The sequence below is a fragment of the Manacus candei genome, unplaced genomic scaffold, assembly GCF_025592945.1.
Source record: "Manacus candei isolate 608988 ecotype Guabito, Panama unplaced genomic scaffold, ASM2559294v1 h1tg000049l, whole genome shotgun sequence".
Taxonomy (NCBI): domain Eukaryota; kingdom Metazoa; phylum Chordata; class Aves; order Passeriformes; family Pipridae; genus Manacus; species Manacus candei.
Window position 1 is genome coordinate 15,487,450 of NW_026138097.1, and position 19,205 is coordinate 15,506,654.

Genomic DNA, 19,205 nt, shown 5'->3' on the forward strand with positions numbered 1-19,205 from the left:
TCGCCATTCTCCCCTCTCCAAGAATCTCTTTGAATGAAATCACTGCTCTGAAACAAACCAAAGTTGCTTGTATGCAATGTGAGGCAGGGGAGTAAGAATGCAGGACCAAATCAGTGTGAGTTTAACAACAAGTTAAACCTGCACAGGTAAAGAATTTTAACAGGCACAAGTGTTAAACTCATTCTTCCCACTGAGAAACCTATGGTATACCCTCTGTTCAAGCAATTACACCATGTTACTAACAAAACCACCCTTATAGTTCACATTGTACATATATAAATAAAGGATTTTTAATTTTTTAAAAAAGAAAAAAAGATGGTAACTGACTAATTCAAAACACATCATCCCTTTCTCCAAGCCAAAGCTGATTTTATTTGCCTTTCTTCATTTTTGCAGTCTTTTCTTTCCTCTTCTTCACGTGCTTTGGGATTTTGGTTTTTCTCTTTTCTCTTTGGGCTTCTTTAACCATCTTTTTCCTTTCCTATAAATAATCACACACCATTCAGTTAAAGATAGAAAGGAGTGAGTGATTTTGAGCAAGTTAATCAATTGTCACATTAACAAGTTAATTTAACACATGACATAAAAATAAGATTATCAAGAGAAAGAAATAAAAAAAATAAAAATCAATAGGAATAGTGAGGGGAAAAGAAAAAACAAGTATAGGTTGGGGTGGAGCCAAGACCTACACACTGGTAATGACAAGGCAAAATTCAAACTAGTTAAAACATCCATTTCATGCGACCTTTGAAGAAAGGGAACCTATCAATAATGATGAGAAGTGACTAAGACTTCTCTGCTTCATATCTGAAAGACAGCAGCTCCACATTGGTATAAAGTGTCTAGTAGAGCACCGTATTTTTATTTGACAGATTTTCTCGGAAGAAAAACCCAACAGCAAACTCCCAAATGTTGAATCCCTTAAGCCCAACAAGTTTCATGCTTCTATGTTTTTTTTGCACAGTACCTAAAAGTCTGCCAAAAGGCTCTCACCTATGAGTGATAATCTGCAGAAGAGCCTGACCAAAACTGAGCATAATTATTCTGCAGTTTAGAAAACAAAGCCTTAAAAAAACCCACTCAAACCCTAACCATAATTGCTTTGCATGACTGCATTACAACTCTTTCCCCCCAGCAAAGGTAGCCAGTCTGTACTAATTGTTCTGCAAAAGCCACTGAGGTATAGACACTGTCACCAAGACTCCAGTTCTGTAAGTCAAGTGGTCTCAGTTCCCTGGGCACAAGGAAGTTGATCAGTGATCACAACCACAAACCAAACACCAAAGCCTGGAAGAGTAGCCAGAAGCACTGAAAAGCTGCCCAGGCTTCACTAAATTCTGCTTTGTGTACCCCTATAATTCCCTGAGAGACCTCTCTCCTATCTTTGCCTAGGCTACAGAGAGTCGTGTGACATGTTGCTCTACATAAAAACACCACTAATAAAGCATGAAAATCACTGTCTCTGCTCTGTTGTTTCAGACAAGAATTAGCAAAAACCACTAAGTTTGGATTTTTTCATGCCACATAAGCAGAGGTGGGAAAAATAAACAATTCCTAGCCAGTTGACCTTTTTGTCCATGCCAACTTCAGCAGGTTTATCTTTGGGATGTACAGATTCTTTACAGCCTGAGTCAGAGTCCTCTGAGCTGCCATCATCATCATCGTCATCAGAGTCTGTTTCTGACTGGCTTGCCTTTTCAAGAAGAGCAGGAATCTGCAAGATAAATCAAGAATTATATCAAATCAAACCCAAGCAAACTACACACACACACACACACACACACATATATACACACTATGTATACATATATATATATATTTCTTAAAAACCAGAACAGAATCTGCTGCAAAGAAACCCTTGAGAGAGCTGATGCCATCTCCTTTACTACAGCCATCACTGAGACTCAAGAAAAAGAATGAAAAGTAGGTTAAACAAATTAAGAACAAGGAATCTAGAATGTACAACACAGTTTCTTTTAGGTCAGGTCTCACAGCATAGCTGTTATTTGTACTCCCAAACTAATTTCCCTAAGTTAAACAGCGATTTGCTAACATATGTGGAATCCAATTTTTAATTATCTTGGATCATACTCAAATCCACCTTGGGGGCACTGTATGTATACCATATTGCAAACACAAATATCTACACTGGAAAACTCACTTATTCCTAAACAAGCCTGGAGACTCTGCTACAGCCTGATCCCATCCATGTTTATATTTCCATTTTAAATCAGAGTCTACACCACTGCTAGATAACATTTACAAAGTAAGGAGGGGGAATCCACACACAGCTTCTACCTTGAATTACAGGCTACAGCTGATCTGAATCCAACTTCTTATCCAATGTACTTTACAGAAGTGTCACTGTCAAGTACTTCAAATATAGTAAGACATAATATCTTATGCCTTATACTGCAGGGCTATTCTTTATGCAATATTACAGCAAAGATACTCTGAATATATCAAAACTTGCAGCTGTGCTATGACTTAAATCAATTACATTTTTCCCTCATCTCCACCTTAACTTTAGAGATCACAGCCATATCAAGGATTTTCATTTCATTTCAAGCAACCCAAGCACTGACCACAGTTAAGGGAAGCAATTCCTGTACTGTGCAGACACGCTGCCATGCCAGCCACATCCTGGACATAAATGGTCACTCTGCAGACAAGAGGCTTCTTTCATGGTGCTAGCTGCAAGATGAGGCATTCTCTGTGCTACCTGTAAGCACCTTTCTGAAGATGGTTAAAATGAAGGATTTCAAAAAGACCCTCTCACCTTCTGAACACCAGACAAATCCTTCTTTAGTCCTGTAACAGTCTGGTAGAGAATCTACATCAAGGGAGAGAGAAAGAAATTAATTTATCAAAATACGTCTTAATTCTTTGTGCCCAGACAAAATTATTATTTAAACATAAATTAAAAACAAAAGAAAAAAAAAGACCAAGATAAACCCCACAACATTAGCATCAGCACTAACTAGACAATTTTGAAGTATGATACTGGATTCAGTACTCAACACATTGGTAATAAAGCTTCTGTTTTTGTTTGCTGCTATCGGTCTCCAGTAAGAAGAATTCATATCCCCTCCCTCTTTTTCTGCAGTGTCTCAGCATGTCTACTCACATTATCTTGCTGAACATTCAATGCCATATCCTCTTCTTTCAATTTCATCATAATATCCACATCTCTCTCGTAGTTTTTGACTTCAGTCAAAGTTCGAGGTATGTAAGCCTTCTTAAATACCTGGTAGAGTGAAAAGAAACACAGACTTACTTATTTACATACAGTGCCACAATGTTTTTCTTTCCTAATTATGCATCCTTAAAAGAATAATCACAAAGACTCAGAGAAACAAAAAATTGACATAGCAGTCATTCACTACCATGCAACCTACGTATTATTGACAGATCATGACTAATAAGGCTCCTCTTGCTCCTCCAGGCAACTAACAAACTTCTCCAATCCTTCCAACTATCTCTTAAACCTATTTGAGCCCTAAGGTTTATATTCTAAGGATTTTTCTAACGTTTTTATTGTGATATTTACAATGCCTTCCAAAAGCATCTCTTTATATATTTATATAAAACCTGTTTCAACCTACAGACCAACTCAAAAAAGATTCCTGCAGCAGTATAGTACAGTAAAAACTACTGCAGTATCAACAACATACTTTAAATTTTGTGTTTGAAAGAGTCTTTCAGCAAACTTATGACCCTACCAGATTAGAGAGAGGTATTTTGGTTCTCTTTTTCATGGTATCAGTTCAATCCTAATACAAATTCAGTTCACGTCGTGATCATCACTGCTTGTCTAAGTGCTGTGCACAAAGCAGAAGCCCCCACCTCCACAGAGCTTGCCCTTAATCAGCTGTGCTCTTTTGTTAAGAAAGTGACACAAACTAGCCATGGTCACATGAGAAGTTTATGAGAAATAAACTGAACTTAGATGCTATGAAACCATTTCTGTTACAGGTCAGTACCTTACGTAAACAAAGGAATAATTGGTTTGCAAAAGATGGACTCGTTACAAAACACTAGCATCTGACTATAGATCAGAAGTTGTACTCTGATATCCTGGGAAACAAAAAAATCTTTCCTTGGTCAATCTTGAAGCAGTTAGTAAAACATGCAGAGCTCCAAGAGAAAAAGAAAAGTCTTCGATAAATCAAGTAGTACTGACTCCAAAGATAGAGGTTTGTTTTTTTTCTGGTTTGTTTTTTGGGTTTTTTTAACTCTTCTGGAACAGATAGAAATGGTTGTATCTTTACATCAAGCCTTTTCAAAACATTAGCAGCTTTCTGTAATGGACTTGAAATGGCTTCACTTAATATAAAAGCAATGGAAAAACTGAATGAGACTGGGACTAGCAAACTGATCAATGCATGTATCCCAATAGCCTGTTTCTGTATCACTGGTCCAAAACCACCAACATAATCAGATCTCTCCACTCTGTTTTTTGTTAACTAAACCTGAACTAGCTACAAGCAAGGATCTAGCTACAAGCAAACAAACTGGTTTAGGAAATGGTGTATTTGTCTTGTAACAGTTTATTGCTGTCAGCTTTTACACATGGCATCCCTTAATACTTCACATCTCAACTAGTTCAAGACATCTCAGTATCACAAACAATGTTTTGCTTATCATCAGCTGTGCATTTTGACAAATAAAACAGAACACTTTTCATTGTTTAGAAGAGGCAAGGTTAATATTATTTTAAAGCAGAAACAGAAATCCTCACTTCCTCGTCCACTTTATCTTGACTGGATCTTTCCTCCTCTGTTCTTTTCGATGCTATTTCCATTGCCTAAAGAAATACAAAACAATACAAAGTTATCACTCTTTAGAATCTCATGGCTAACTCTTTAGAATCGCATCCAACTAACTACTCTCATCTATGTTTCTCCCTGTATTTCACGGTCACTCACACACACTCCAGGTTTCCCTATGGGAATGACTTCAGCGACACCTAATGGTAACCAACACTGCTGCAAAGCACACTTACAACTGCAGATCGGGGCTGTTAATAGAGGGAAAACACACTTGCTGCTCCTCCCAGACCAAATTACGGCAGGCCCCGCATGGCTACGGGACATAACAGCACAAGGAGAATACAATGAGCAGTGCTCAGTCCTGGAACTTGGCTCTTCTCATGCACACCAAGCAAGCCAGAGGAGCACAAGTAAGGGGAACCACGTGGCACAGCTCACTCTCATTCAACCTCCAGTATGAGAGAAAGTACACAATAGCTGGAATTCTGCATGCTGTACTGTTATTTGGACATTCATGTGGTCTTGAACAGGAAAGACATGTCAAATCTCCACTCTTAGCATGACATACGTGGCCCCCATTTTTCTTGTGTTAACTTAAAAAGTACTTACACTCCTTTCTAAAGAAATATCTAACTGGGAGCAGAGGACTGGCAGCTAGAGATGAAATACATGGGTGCTGCTAGCAGCACTGAATAACTTCAATTCCTCCTAGACACAATGTCTTCTGCCAGCAGCTGTATTTGGCAAGCCAGATCAGGTACCTTGAAGTAACACTGTCCTAGTCATTCCCTTCTCCCCTCAGCCCATCCTACTCAAACCTGCATTCTTAATCCCATTCTCTATATAAGCATGGTTATATTTCTGCAGAGCTTCTCCTTACCAAAAAGAACTAATTTAAACCATCCTGGTTTTAGTAGCACCTCAAACAGACATTTGAGTTTTCACAATCAGAGTTTTTGAGAAAACATAGAATGAAAATGTTGTCACTCCATAATGGTATAAATGGAAAAGACCTGTGTGTGTTTTTGAAGCTCTAGCATAACAGTGTCGTGTACCATCTTCCTTCAATAGCAGGATGTAGAGTAATGAGATGAAAGAGCTTGAACTATATCTGATTTTATTGTTCAAGTCTTCCTACATAAGCAACAAGGCCATGAGGTCTTACCTTAGACAGGTAGTCATCAATGTTCTCACTTGTGATAGAAGGATCAGTAATAAACTCAAACAGCTCCCTCACAGTCATCACTGCGACATTGTGCTTCTGGAAAAAGTCTACCAGGAGACAAGGGCAGAGACAAAAATTATAAGTAATTACACCTAAAAAATGCAACTATGAGGATAAAGTGAAAAAATGTATTTCCAATAAGGAATAGAGACCTCAAACTTTTGCCAGAGAAACAAAAGGATCCACTGAAACACAGTACAGCCTAATTATGATCCACCACATACTAGAATTTTCCTCAATAGTACACTCAGAATTTGTTTCTTGAGTCAATTATGACCAAAATCTGAGGCTGCACTTCTGTACTGAAAACAGCAGAGAACTGCTTAACAGGCAGTTTAATTAAGCAGAGGACTGCTTAATAAGCATTTCCTACTAAAGTTCTCAGAAGTTCTCTCACTATGAGAAATTAATCACAGAAAGAACAAACAAAATTTACTTTGGAGGCACCTCTCTGTGCCTATCGAACCACAAGTCTCTGCAATGATCACAGCTAGGGCAAGATGTTTCTTAGAGACTCTGTAGGAAAACTAGACAGTGACAGTTGCAGTGACAGAAAACAAACAAAAACCAGAAAGGAGTTACTGGAAATCCATGATCAGAAAAGTAATAAGGAAAAATTAGCATACTGGGTATCAACAGACATATTGCATCAAAACGCACACAGTTTTTTGCACAGACTTTTGAGAGCCCCTGTAAAATAAGAAAAAAGTCAATCTGAAAAGAAAGGGGGGACAAAAGCAGGCTGCAGTGAGATTTTTTGTCCTCAGAGACACACCCTAACAGGAGGTGTGTGTGTTACACAACATGTAGACTCACATATGAGGGCCAAATTCTCAAGAGAAAAACACTGTCAAGGTAATTTGTTTATCAAAATACTATGACAAGTGATAACATCTCTAATTAATTACTCTACGCCTCGATCCTCTCAGCTGCCCTGGACAAGTAAGCACAGGCAACTTTATAACATAAGGTAACTTCTTGCCAGCTGAGGAATTCCAGATGTGGATTCAACTCACAGAAGGAAACACATCAGTATGTCTGCACAGTATTTTAAGTAAGGGAAGACTGGAGTGGGCAGTGCTGCAGTCTGGGACTCATATCTATCATAAATCTGAGATTCAGCCAGGTGACTCATTTTGGCCAGATAATTTCTGGCAAAATAGGCTACTCTCTTCTGAACTCAGCACAGTACACTGCTCCTTCAGGAAGTCATGAGAACATAGGAGAGGAAGTATTTTAATGGAATTTTGACAGCTTCTACAGTCAGTTACACCTGAAAGAACACAGGTGAACACAGTTAAACTTGCTAAATAAACCAGCTTGTCAGAACAAGGGTTGAAGTGCAGCCCACTCACCGTTAACGTTGGCACAATCTTTTCGCAGGAACTCCAGTGCGTGAGGGTGGTCATGCTCCACAGCCTGAGACACATCAATTATGTACACATCCCCACTGTGGTATCTGCAAAAAAAAACCATACAGAGCTGCACTAACTTCACCATAAAAAAAAAAAATTATAAAAATGATATCTCACTAATTTTTCCCCCAGTTGAGGGGGGTTTTTTTCTGGTTGTGAGGGGGCTTTGTTTGGTAGTTTCGGTGAGGGGTTTTTTATCTTTATTTGGGTTTTTTGTTTCTTATTTGTGGGGTTGGTTTGCTTGTTTGTTTGCTTGGTTTTTTTTTAACAGAGAAAGCTCAAATCTGGCTAAAAGCTACATAATTAATTACAGAAGTTACAAAACCCAGTAACAAAAAGGACCCCACCCTCCCTTAAAGGTACTTTAGTACTCTTACAGACATTGCCAATGCATACATTTTAGATGTCACAATTCAGAGCGAAGGTTAAAAACATACAGCATATTAAATTCACTGAGATCTGCATGAACAAGTCTGGCGTCTTGGTACATTCTTCTCATGTACTGGATGATTTGTAGGTACAGTTCCCGGACTTTGGAGTCAGATAACTGAGCATTCTTCAGCAGAGGAGCAGGCCTTGAAATTACAATATAAATAACAGAAAGTGAATACTTTTTCCTTCTTTGTACCAGCTGCAAATGCTTTAATTGCTGTATCTGATCCTTCCACTGAGTAAGTATGTCAAGCAATTCAGCATGAGCAACAAAGTGCAAGGAGCTAGCATGAAGGGCAGCAAACCTTGCTACATGCTTGCCAAAGATACTGGAACTCTGTTTCCAACATGAAGTAATTTGGACCATGCTACATTAATGTTTGTACTACAAAACTTATGAGCTATCTTCACGTAGGATTAGCAAACCTTTCCAGCCTTAATCTCCGCTTAAACCAATTTACGACTTAATTTTGCACACAACTGAAGCTTCAGAATCATACAGATTGCCTGTAGTAGTAGCTGGCAAATGTCTGGGTACTCCAGTCACATGCACATATAAGAATAACATGTTAATTTTACAGGCCTCAAGCAATAGTAGGTAAATTCAGAGGGTTGGTTTGTTTGGTTTTAATAAGCCTTCATGGAAAGCTACTGTTAAAACAAAAAAAAAGCAAACAAAACAAACTTGATTTTCCAAAGATACTTACCTATCACCTTTACCAATAAAGCCCATGACAAGCACATGACTCCTTAGCATAATTGGCTCTGGGCAAGGTATCTGGGCTGTATTCAACCTGAAACAAAGCCACAGAAAAACATAAAATCAAACTCTGCTATTTGCATTGCACTAGTGCATAAAGGAGCTCTGTTGCTTTATACATAATACACAGTAAGAGCTCAGGAAACTCTCACTTGTGAAGAACAACTAGGAAATGCATACAAAAAGCCACAACCATTCTGGCTCTGACCCTTTTCTAAGCATTCCTGTGTCAGACAAAGAGTCTTTACACAATTCAGGTTAATCCTAGATTAACCTATATCACACAGCATGCTGCTACTCAGCAGCAGCTATTTCCAGCTTTTTCTTGCTGTTCAGTCATGTCAGACAGAGTTCAGACATTGAAGAGCTTAGAGCATGAGCAGTAAAACAAAAGAATATCTTTATTCCTCCCTCCCCTTTTAATTTCTCTCCCATAGTGAAGTTTAAGACACTTTCCTGAACGCTCCAGAGACCCTAAAAGATAGTGATAATCACAGTCTAGCAATAGGAGAGTACCTCCTATAAACTTAAAAGTTTCAGTTACCTTTGCATGATGAAATAAAAACTGTGAAAAATCACCTTATTAAATTTCTCATTTCTTTTTCAGCCCAGGTTTTCACCATTTTTCTTGGGTTGCCTTTGCAGTATCCATGACGAAATCTTTAAATAAAAAAGAAAATACATCGGGGACTCTTAGCCAATCAATGCAGTATTAGCACCAGTGATTTTACCACCTTTCAAACAATCCCACTTCCCAAGTAAAACCAGGCAGAAGTCAAACTCACCTGAATTCGCCACTCACATACTTATCCCGATCTTTAAACATCAGAATAGAGGTTTTGTAAATCTTTATTGCTCTGTTCTCTCCATTTGCAGTACCAGCATGATATACATTAGCCTGTCAGATTACAAAGGAAAGAAACAACATTACAGAAAAGCTCTTTAAAGCAACATAATCTCTCTTCTTCTCTTTCTGACACCCGGAAAAGATCCGATCTCACCCCAGCCCCTACATGGCACCCAGCTGAGTGAGACTGAACACAAGGGCAACCCTTTTTCTATGAGGCAGCTTACAGGAAGTATGTAACACGGGGCAGGGCTACTACAGGACAAAACCAACACTGAACAAGAAAACTGTCTCACTTTGGAGACTGAAACAAGTCCTTGTGTGAACAGTTAACTTGAGCCTGTGCACTATTTAGTCCCCAAAGCATGGCCCAAATATCTCATGTTTTCACTTCTACACAGGGTGGAAGTATACCTTTAATCAGCATCCAAGGACTTGGAAGAAAACTAGTCAGCCTAGGTGACTAGGCATTCTAAAACTGATTCACTAATTTACTTGGAAATCTGTGGTCTAGTTTTAATTATCTGCAACATTACTTGATAATAACAGCACACAAACATGATAGTTTTGTAAAAGCAATGAAGGTTTAATAGTATTTTAAACAGAATTCTGTTACACCATTTAGATACTTCCATGTCTGCTGATCTGCATGCAAGAGTCTCACATGAAGAAAGAATTACCTGGGTTGGTGTGTTTTTTCAGGCACTATATAAAATTACGTGTGTACATAACTTTTCAAAAAATTTTGGTGGAAAGATACAATTAATGAAATCCACAAATTTAAGATAACATTTAAGTATTTTTAGAAATCTTTCATACTTGGGAAAATTGGTTTCCTTTAAATTGCCTTTTATCTTTATGATAACTTCATACCAACCAAGCAAAAAAGCTAGTACTAAACCCAAGCCTTTCAGTATATCTTCTGAGCACCATAAACTTCTGCCTAGGTTGTTGAAAAAAAAAGAGACTACTATGTCACTTCCGATAAAACTTACTTCTTTCCCTGTGCTGATGCAGCCATTGATTTCTGATATGACACCTCTAGACAACATCTTGAAGAGAATCATTCGGGTCCTTGGATCCAACACCTCAAATTTAATACAGAAAAGTCAGCACAGGATAAAACTTAATAATACTGTCCAGTCTTAGTACCATAATAAAGGATCCATGGCATCAGACTACTCTCAAGGATTAAATGATAATCCAAACAGCAACCACTCAGAATTCTGGCATGATTCTAGAATGATACTTCACTTTTTCTGCCAACATTATTAATTTTTCTCTTTTTTAAGCTAAGTATATGTCTTTGAGCTAGCTCTAGAAGAGAAAAAGAGAATTATTTCCCACACATAGTTGCATCAAATATTTTAAAATAAGGTTTCTCTTGGGATACAGTATCATAACTGAAATAAAGCAGCTATGTGGCTTAGGGCCAGTACTAGTTCAGTCTTGCTAAAGAAGAAAAAAAGAAAAAGGCAAACCTAGCATTTTTTCTTGTTCTTTGGAATTTTGGAATTCTGCATTGCATATACGAACACAATGCTAAGCACAAAAATGAGCTCCAAAATGTTTATGGAAGCAAGTACAACCTTCATATACACAAAAGAAACAACAGGTCTCTTCAGGATAACAAGGGAACAGAATTCCAAAGTAAACTCAGTTGCTATTGTATCTGTTTTATCAGTGATTCCAAAATTCAACATTATTTGCTCTGGTCAAGAGAAATTTGATGAATTAAGGACTTACCTGTTCTACTGTTGCTCTGTCTGACTTGTCTTTGACTCGGTACCTAGCAGAAGCGAAAATAAAATGATAAAATCCCACATATGGACTCAGTTTTGACAGAGCAAATCACGACATTCTGTATCAAAGATAAGGTGACAGCCTCAAGGAGTAAGGCTTTCAGCTCATACAGAAGCAAAGGTTTCTCCTGCCAGCAGAGGGATGTTAAAAAAAAAAACCACAACAAATCGCCACCACCACCATGACCATCAGTGTCCTTCACTTTTATAGATATCTTCTTGCCTGTGCTGAATTATGCTCATTCAGGAGAAAACGGTATCTGTCTTTACAACTTACAGCTATAAGCTACAGGTCTAAAAAAAATCTTAAAAAGAATTACTTTTCCCTCACCAAATCATCAGGAGGAAACTTCAAAAGGTTTCTAATACCTTTTTAGCCCAAGTGCTTAAGGATCTCTGTCTAGAAAAAAGAGTAACAGAGATAAAATAGCCTTTTCTAAGGGAATGACACCTGTCACTTACGTCTTACAACACCAACACAATTTGATGTGCTACTAGTGACAGAAAGATCAAAATCTTGGAATGATTTAGACAACTGTTTTGGAAACGAAACAGTTTAAGACTAAAAGGTAAACTGCACACAAACCACTTCTAAATTTCATTTTTCTTAACAAACTTTTCAAAATAAGGAAATAAGCACTACACTTCTGGGTTCAAATCATTTAAGTGAAAACAGAACTACAAGTAATACTCACATATCTGCTTCTTTCTGTCTAGACTTTTCTGTGACTCTGTTTATAACGGAGTCATCAAAATTCAGCTTATCTGAAAAACATTAGAAAAAAATGAGAAAAAAAACCCAAACCCAAAGAAGTTTCCTATGTTCGAAATTGCCCCTGGAATTCTGCTGCCAGCCAATTTGCCATAACACAATGTTAAAACATAGGCAGAGCTCTCTGTAACAAGCAGAGAAGCTTAGCTGCACACTAAGGTTAAGCTAGCTCTTCACTCTGTCTACATTTCAAAGTAGGACTCTAAGGGAACACCACAGTGAGACAGTTCCACAGACTTGGAGATGTGATGCCATCCAGAAGTAATGCCTTTTGGACAACATCTCACCGTTAAATTTGTCTGCTCTTCTCTTATCACAATCAAATGCCATTTTTCTGAACAGAATTAAGCAATAGGCTCCCGGATTCTCTCTGACAATATATTTAAATGGTGTTTGATTAAATGCTAAGTGTCTAAATGTATAAAAGCTGCTGTATTTGGCTACACGTACCAGCAACCTTTATTTTAGCACCACTTTGTTATAAAGGAAAACACAGCCTCTGATCACCACCCTGTCAAAAGGTGCCAATCACACCCTGTCCTACCAGGCTGTGCCGAGCAGCCATTTCCACCTCACGGTAACCATCAAACTACACTGTCTAGGACAGCAGCCTCCTCACTTATCACAGAAACTCTACCCCTGTGAGAGAACTGTTGCATAATGTCCCACCCTAATACTATAGGGGACTGCAACTGTCTAGAAAATGTAGCTGTGGTAGCAGCTGTGAGAAAAACCAATATCACAACAGAGAGTTGACATCCTCCCTCCACACCAAACAGTTTGCTCCTAAAGTGAAACTAGGGAAGAAAGAACTTTATGTGGTCTGGAGAAGTCAAGGTGAAGTTAAAAAAACAACAAACAGCCACGAGGCTCTGAAGGTGGAGACAAAGGGGTAGGACAGCCAGTTAATGGAGACTAAAGGCAACTTCAAGTATGCAAAAGCCATTTTTAATCTGTCTGGCAATGGTTAAGTGATTCATTCCAGTGAGTTCTGGCTTAATGTAAGCACAGTTAGTCCGAGAATGTCACAGTGTTAACTGTTTTCATAAGAGAAGACGATGCAATTGTACTCACCTAAATTAATTTTGTGTTCAAATTTTCTTAAAACCTTGTCTGTAGGGGTGGACATTTTTGCTGAACAGCAACTAGGGGTCTGTCTATTTGCCTGAAACAAAGGATTTGTTATTGTAAGTTGCCTTCTGCGCACAGACCTTTGAAATACAGACAATATCATTGGAAAATTCAGCTCAAATGCCTATGCCTAAAGCTATAACAAGAAAACCACAAAGGGTGAGGAAATAGATATAGATTAACATCAGATTTTACTTGATTCAAGAAAAGAAAATACAGCTAATTTTAACCCAGTTAAAATTAAAAATGTGCCCTAAACCAGGGTCATTTTTAGTCTAGGAGGCTGCCAGTCTCTCATATAGCATCTTTTCTATCCCTAAAAGGAAGGGAAATAGCAAACAAAAACATAGAGACAAGAGAGAGAAAAAAATGCGAAGGTAATGAACAGAGAAAACTTTACAAGATGTTGTCTTTTCTTACAGGTAGTCCTCTCCAAATACAACTAACACCTGAACTCAGTTTGACTAATATTGGATAGCATAAACCTCTAACTAAAGGCAAGAATAAATCACCCAGGACAAGTGCTGTCAGACATGACATGCTGTGATCAGCACCACTCTAATTTATCTCAACAGTAGGAAAAATGAGGTTTTGAACCTCTGCTGTCCAAGCTGGTGTGAGAACTAGCACCCTTCTTACCCTTCATATATGCTTTTCATTCTGCACAACACCAGAGTTTCTGTGCCAACAGCATACACTTTAATTCACTTCTAGCACCTCCCTCCATTTCCTATGCTTTTTTTTTTTTTGCCTCCTTCACTATAAGTCTAAAACATAACCTGTTTCACCCTGGGTGTTACTAGAAGGTAGGGTCTTAAAATTAAATAGAAAGGATGGGAAAAATGGTGAGAAACACAGAGGACAAGTACCAAAAAGTAAGGGATATCAGCAGAGATCAGAGTGGGCAAAGAAAAAGAAGCTGAGAAAGGTAAGGAACAGAAGGAAAATTGCAATGAAAAAGAGAATCCAGCAGCAGGGTTTGAGATAAGAAAATCAAGATGAACTCTGGCCACAATGTACATATACAGATAGCATGGCAGAAGAACAGACTCAAAAGAAAGGCATTCTCTCAAGGAAAAATTCCTATTTACATTGATCCTCAACACAGTATTAACAGAGAAGGAAGCCTTCAGATTAGCCCCATTTGCTCTTGGGCGCCCTTGACACTCACAGAATAGCCTCCAACATACCTGTGGATTGCACCCACCAGCAGCATTGTGGCGCTTCAAGAGTCTTCCCACCTCATCATCCCAGTCCCAGTCTTCATCTTCCTCTTCATCATCATTGTAGTCATCACCATCTCCTTCCTCAGCATTAAGTTCTTCACGTGGGAATGACTGGTAGCTCTCAGTGACCTCACCTTTAGGTGTTTCTGTGTCTTCTGTAGATTCACTTGAAAGAAATACAGATGTCTGTATAACTAAAAACCATTGGTACAGTCACTAAAAATTCAATACATTTATCCCAACAAATGCTTTTCAAAGGTTAGCTCTCCATGAGATGCCTCTCACTTCATCTGTCTTTAAGCAATATACACTTAAATATATGCTTACAGAGGATGTCACTGCTTTTAGAGCACAGACTGCATTCACATTATCACCCTCACCACATCAATGCTGCCTTCTAATTTGTTCTACATTTACACACATTCAGATCCCTCTGACTCCAATCAGATGGACATGCCAGATGAAGCCAGCTGGCTCCTTCACCAGAGACAAACCACGCTGCTTGCTGCTGCTGCAGCAGATTTCCACTGGCAAGGTCTCACACAAAACCTCAACAGCAGCAGACAGCCAACCCGCTGGTATCTCAGGGCACCAGCACAACCTGCATGAAAAATGTTAGGTAGGCCTGAAACAGAATTTATGGGAGAAATGAGCTCTTATGATTTACTCATGTCATAATTCACTGTGTCCAGTTCTGGGTTCCTCAATTCAGGAAGGACATTCAGGTGCTGGAGTGGGTCCAGAGAAGGACAATGATGCCGATGAAGGGTCTGGAGCACAAGTCCTGTGAGGAGTAGCTGAAGGAGCTGGGGTTGTTTAGTCTGGAGAAAAGGAGGCTCAGAGGGGACCTTATCGCTCTCTACAACCACCTGAAAGGAGGTTGTAGCCAGGTGGGGGGCAGTCTCTTCTCCCAGGCAACCAGTGACAGGAAGAAAGGACACGGCTACAAGCTGCACCAGGGGAGGTTTAGTTTGGACATAAGGAGGAATTTCTTCACAGAAAGGGTGATTGCACAGTGGAACGGTCTTCCCAGGGAGGTAGGTGATGGAGCCACCATCCCTGCAGGTATTCAAGGAAAGACCGGACGTGGCATTCAGCGACATGTGTTCGGTCACAGGTTGGACTCGATGATCTTGGAGGTCTTTCCCAACCTAAATGATTCCGTGATGCTGCAATGTCAGAAGTATGTCACGGTTTTCTGCCAAAGCAAGTCTGTCCCAAAGCAGCACACACAGCAGAAGAGCGCAGCTGGGAGAGCGCACGCAGCCTTTCCTCTCGCCCCCTCCTGTAACTCGGGCAGCACCGCCAGCGCCGGGCGAGTCCCGGGGCTGCTCCCCGCCCCGCTCCGCCTGTCTTCCCGGCCCCCCTCCCAGCGCCCCCCCACACCCGGCCCCTCGCCGCCTCCTACCCTTCCGAGCTCTCCGCATCGTCAAACTGCCCGGGCACGACCTGGCTCATCACCATGGCCCGGTAGTCCATGGCGGTGGGAGGCGGGATGGAGACGCTCGCGGGACGCAGGCGCCGGCCCGGCCGCTACGGCGCCGGCAGAGGGACCAAAAGCAGCGCGAGCGAAGGAGGATGCGACGGAGATGCCTTCGCTTCCCGGGCTCCGAAGCGGGGAGCGGCTGGCCTCGAGCACACAGGAATGCCGGAGAGGGACTTTCTGCAAGGATATGTAGTGATAGGACAAGGGCGAATAGCTTTAAACTGAAAAAGGTTCCGTTTGGATTAGGTGTTTGGATGGGATTCTTCACTGTGAGGGCGGTGAGGTCCTGGAACAGGCTGCCGAGATGAGCTGAGTATGCCTGGAACTGTTCAAGGCCGGGTTGGATGGGGCTCAGAGCAACCTGATATAGTGAAGGGTGTCCCTGCCCATGGCAGAGGGGTTGGAACTGGATTATCTTTAAGGTCCCTTCCCACGCAAACCATTCTGTGACTCTATGAATTCACGGCAACTGCCAATACGTACTCAACTGTGCCACACCTGTATAATATTAAATAATACAGCCTTAAAAATACTGCATCTTCAAGTGCTCTTCTCTTGATTGGAAATGACCATTTCTGCCACAGATTCATGGTTGTTTTCCCTAAGACACTGGTGATGACCCGTGTTCTCCATAATAGATTCTGAGTAGAGTTTTATTTAGTATGGTCTGAAATATTGAATTCCAATCTTTGTTAAAATAAATACCTAGTGGAAGTCAAAAGAATTCCATATTTTCAAGCCTTGCCAGAAGCATCTTAGGTCCTAACACCCCTTACACTGAACGACATTATAATCTATTTATATACCAATATAATGTAGGATTAAGAAAATAAAAGTGAGTGCTGGGCTTTTTCTACCTGGTACAAATGGTACAATTTTAAAATGCAGTCCTTTTTTTGTAGATGTTTTCCCATTTTCCAAATAGTATGTGTAAAAGTATGTGTAAAAGGTATCAAAAACCTGTGATTGTGCAGAAAACACGGATGCTTATACTGAGACACCTTTAAAAAGGAATTAATGCTATAGGTGTCATTTGCATCTGCAATGCTTCCATAAAGTCAGCTCATTGAGAGTCTCTGAACGTGGAAAGCAACAAACCAGTTACTGATATTTCTAAAGCTAAAGCTTTACTTCAGACTTTCTTCAAGTTCTGCCACCTAAACTTTTGACACTTGAGCATCTTGAACCTAAGTATCCCTTTTTCCTTCATTTGTATAAAAGAGGGAATCTTGTGTTACATGCTCCCTCTGTGTAACAAAGTGCCAGCTGCTAGGGCAGAAGAGAATACAGTGTCAGTCAGAAGGAACGGTACAACAACTGCTTTCCAAAGCATTCTTTACTACAGACAAACATATAAGGTCAAACTGTGTGAGAAGGTACTGTGGCTCTGCTTGGACCCAGGTGACTCCAGCCAGAGGAGAGAGGGATCATTGCTGGAGGGCCCTGCCTCATACTGCTCAATGGCTCCAACCTCCAAGTCAATTCCCTAACACGTCACAAGGGAGGTCTGGAAGGGGAAAAGTTGATTCCATACAAAAGCAAACTGTCCCAATACTTCTTATTATCTTGTATAACCTGGAAATTCCCATCATGCTTCATTGTGCTAGACATCATACAAATGCTGAACATACACGGGAGCCTGTACCCTAAGGAACTCACTGCCACGGTTCCTCTCTGACAGTGGACACCATGCTGTTTAAGGCACTCTTTAGCTGCAAAATAATTACAGCAGCAGTCAAGGGTTCAGCTCTGGTTTGGGAATAGGCAGTACCTCTGCCAGCAGCCCTGCCACCCAGCTTAGGTCCAGTTGCTGCCCCGCCAGCACACTATGCCTTCAGCCCATCTGAGTAGCCACCAATTTAAAGAGGTGAGATGTGCCTTTCTGCGGGTACGTTCTGTGCTCTTTCGCCCCAAGTGTACAGCTTCTTTCAACAGAAATTGGATTAAGCTCACCTGTTTGCTGATCTTTTTCCTAGAACCAGGTGCTGGAGAACTCTTAATCCGCATGGGTTAATCCATGTGCAGAAAGAATGTGCTATTCTACAGGTTTATGTCACTGCCCAGTAAATTATTCAGTGCTCTTAAGTAAATATACTCATTTATTTTGATGACAGGAGACAGTTTGAAACATAACACTGTCAGAGGATTTTCACATTCATTTTTATTCCTTCTTTGCTCCAGGCTTCCACGTAACTTCCTCTACAGTTTTAGAGGGCAACTTGCTTTGTTCTGTCCCAGGCTTCAAGCACTCATTTGGAAACAGACACAAACTGTTCTACAAACAATTCATCTGCAACAGGGTTGAGGGAAGTAGTGCACTAGGCAGTGGTATTTTCAGAAGGAGAATCTCCTATGTTACAAAGAGCTAGGGTTGCTGTGAACTGTCACAGGCTGAACTGCAGTGTGGCCTCGGGTAACTCCCTTTGTACAAATCTCCGGGTGGCAGTTTCTCATTTCCGAAATGGAGATAGTAATATTTCCTGTGTTCACTCAACCGGACATGAAAATAAATGCATTTAGAAGATGTTTTTAGGGAGATGTATTGGGTTTATGTGGCAAAGTTTTGAAAGCAGGGGGGGCTACAGGTGTAGCTTTCTGTGAGAAGCTGGCAGAAGCTTCTCCTATGTCTGACAGAGTCAGTGCCAGACAGACACAGTGCTGGCCAAGCCCCTCCACTGTAGCAGTAGCACCTCTGGAATAACATGTTTAAGAAAGCAGGTTAAAAATGCACAACAGCAACTGCAACCAGAAAGAGGAATGAGAACATGTGAGAGAAACACTATTAAAAAAGAATTGCTGGGGAATGGCAACAACCGGGAGATGTTTCGTTGCCAGAATAATTATCAGTTAAGGCCCTTGTACTTCCTCATGAAGAGCCATTTGTAGAAATGGGGAGTCGCTGCTGGATTGCATTATTAAAGAATCTTCCATAACAGATGTGTCTTATTTTCTCACTTAACCCCCTGTCTCTCCATTCAGGACATACTCAGGTTTCGCTACTGAGAAACAGTTTTCTGGAGAAGATAATTTGAACTCGGCTATCAAAACTCCCAGTCCAGAAAAAGCCATGGTAGGATTTCATGCTGTTTGAATGATCAAAATACCCTTCTCCAATAAAATTATTAGTAGTGCTTTAATAAAACTTACATTGCAATATTTTATATGGAAGTGCTGGGCCTCCCAGATGTATAATATAGAAGAGAAGTGTTAAGAATATCAAATGCAGGTGCTGGAGTTGTGCCTTGAATTAACTGAGTAATGAATGTGGGGGCCAATGCATTTGCATTGCAGTTCCCATTCAGATTACAAAGTATTAAAAATTTTAATTAAGATTTAA

At 40.2% G+C, this 19,205-nt stretch overlaps 1 protein-coding gene across 1 annotated transcript; it reads right to left on the bottom strand.

Moving 5' to 3' along the window:
* Nucleotides 1–265: 265 nt before the first annotated feature.
* Nucleotides 266–15,928, bottom strand: RIOK1 (RIO kinase 1). Its single transcript, XM_051799074.1, has 17 exons — nucleotides 15,791–15,928; nucleotides 14,347–14,548; nucleotides 13,100–13,190; nucleotides 11,949–12,018; nucleotides 11,198–11,240; nucleotides 10,447–10,539; nucleotides 9,390–9,502; nucleotides 9,184–9,264; nucleotides 8,552–8,638; nucleotides 7,850–7,987; nucleotides 7,353–7,456; nucleotides 5,938–6,044; nucleotides 4,742–4,807; nucleotides 3,128–3,247; nucleotides 2,780–2,833; nucleotides 1,568–1,714; nucleotides 266–481 (listed from the first exon to the last, which is right to left on the bottom strand). Exons 1-17 carry the CDS (start codon nucleotides 15,859–15,861, stop codon nucleotides 371–373), a joined length of 1,698 nt encoding a protein of 565 aa, XP_051655034.1. The 5' UTR covers nucleotides 15,862–15,928; the 3' UTR covers nucleotides 266–370.
* Nucleotides 15,929–19,205: the final 3,277 nt, after the last annotated feature.

Excerpts from the sequence above, each read along its gene's own strand:
- RIOK1 (XM_051799074.1), bottom strand. The coding sequence starts at position 15,861 with ATGGACTACCGGGCCATGGTGATGAGCCAGGTCGTGCCCGGGCAGTTT. Across the intron at positions 7,457-7,849 it reads CTCAGTGAATTTAATATGCT|ATACCACAGTGGGGATGTGT; the intron begins GTATGTTTTTAA and ends TTTTTTTTGCAG. Across the intron at positions 4,808-5,937 it reads TTGATGACTACCTGTCTAAG|GCAATGGAAATAGCATCGAA; the intron begins GTAAGACCTCAT and ends GTATTTCTTTAG.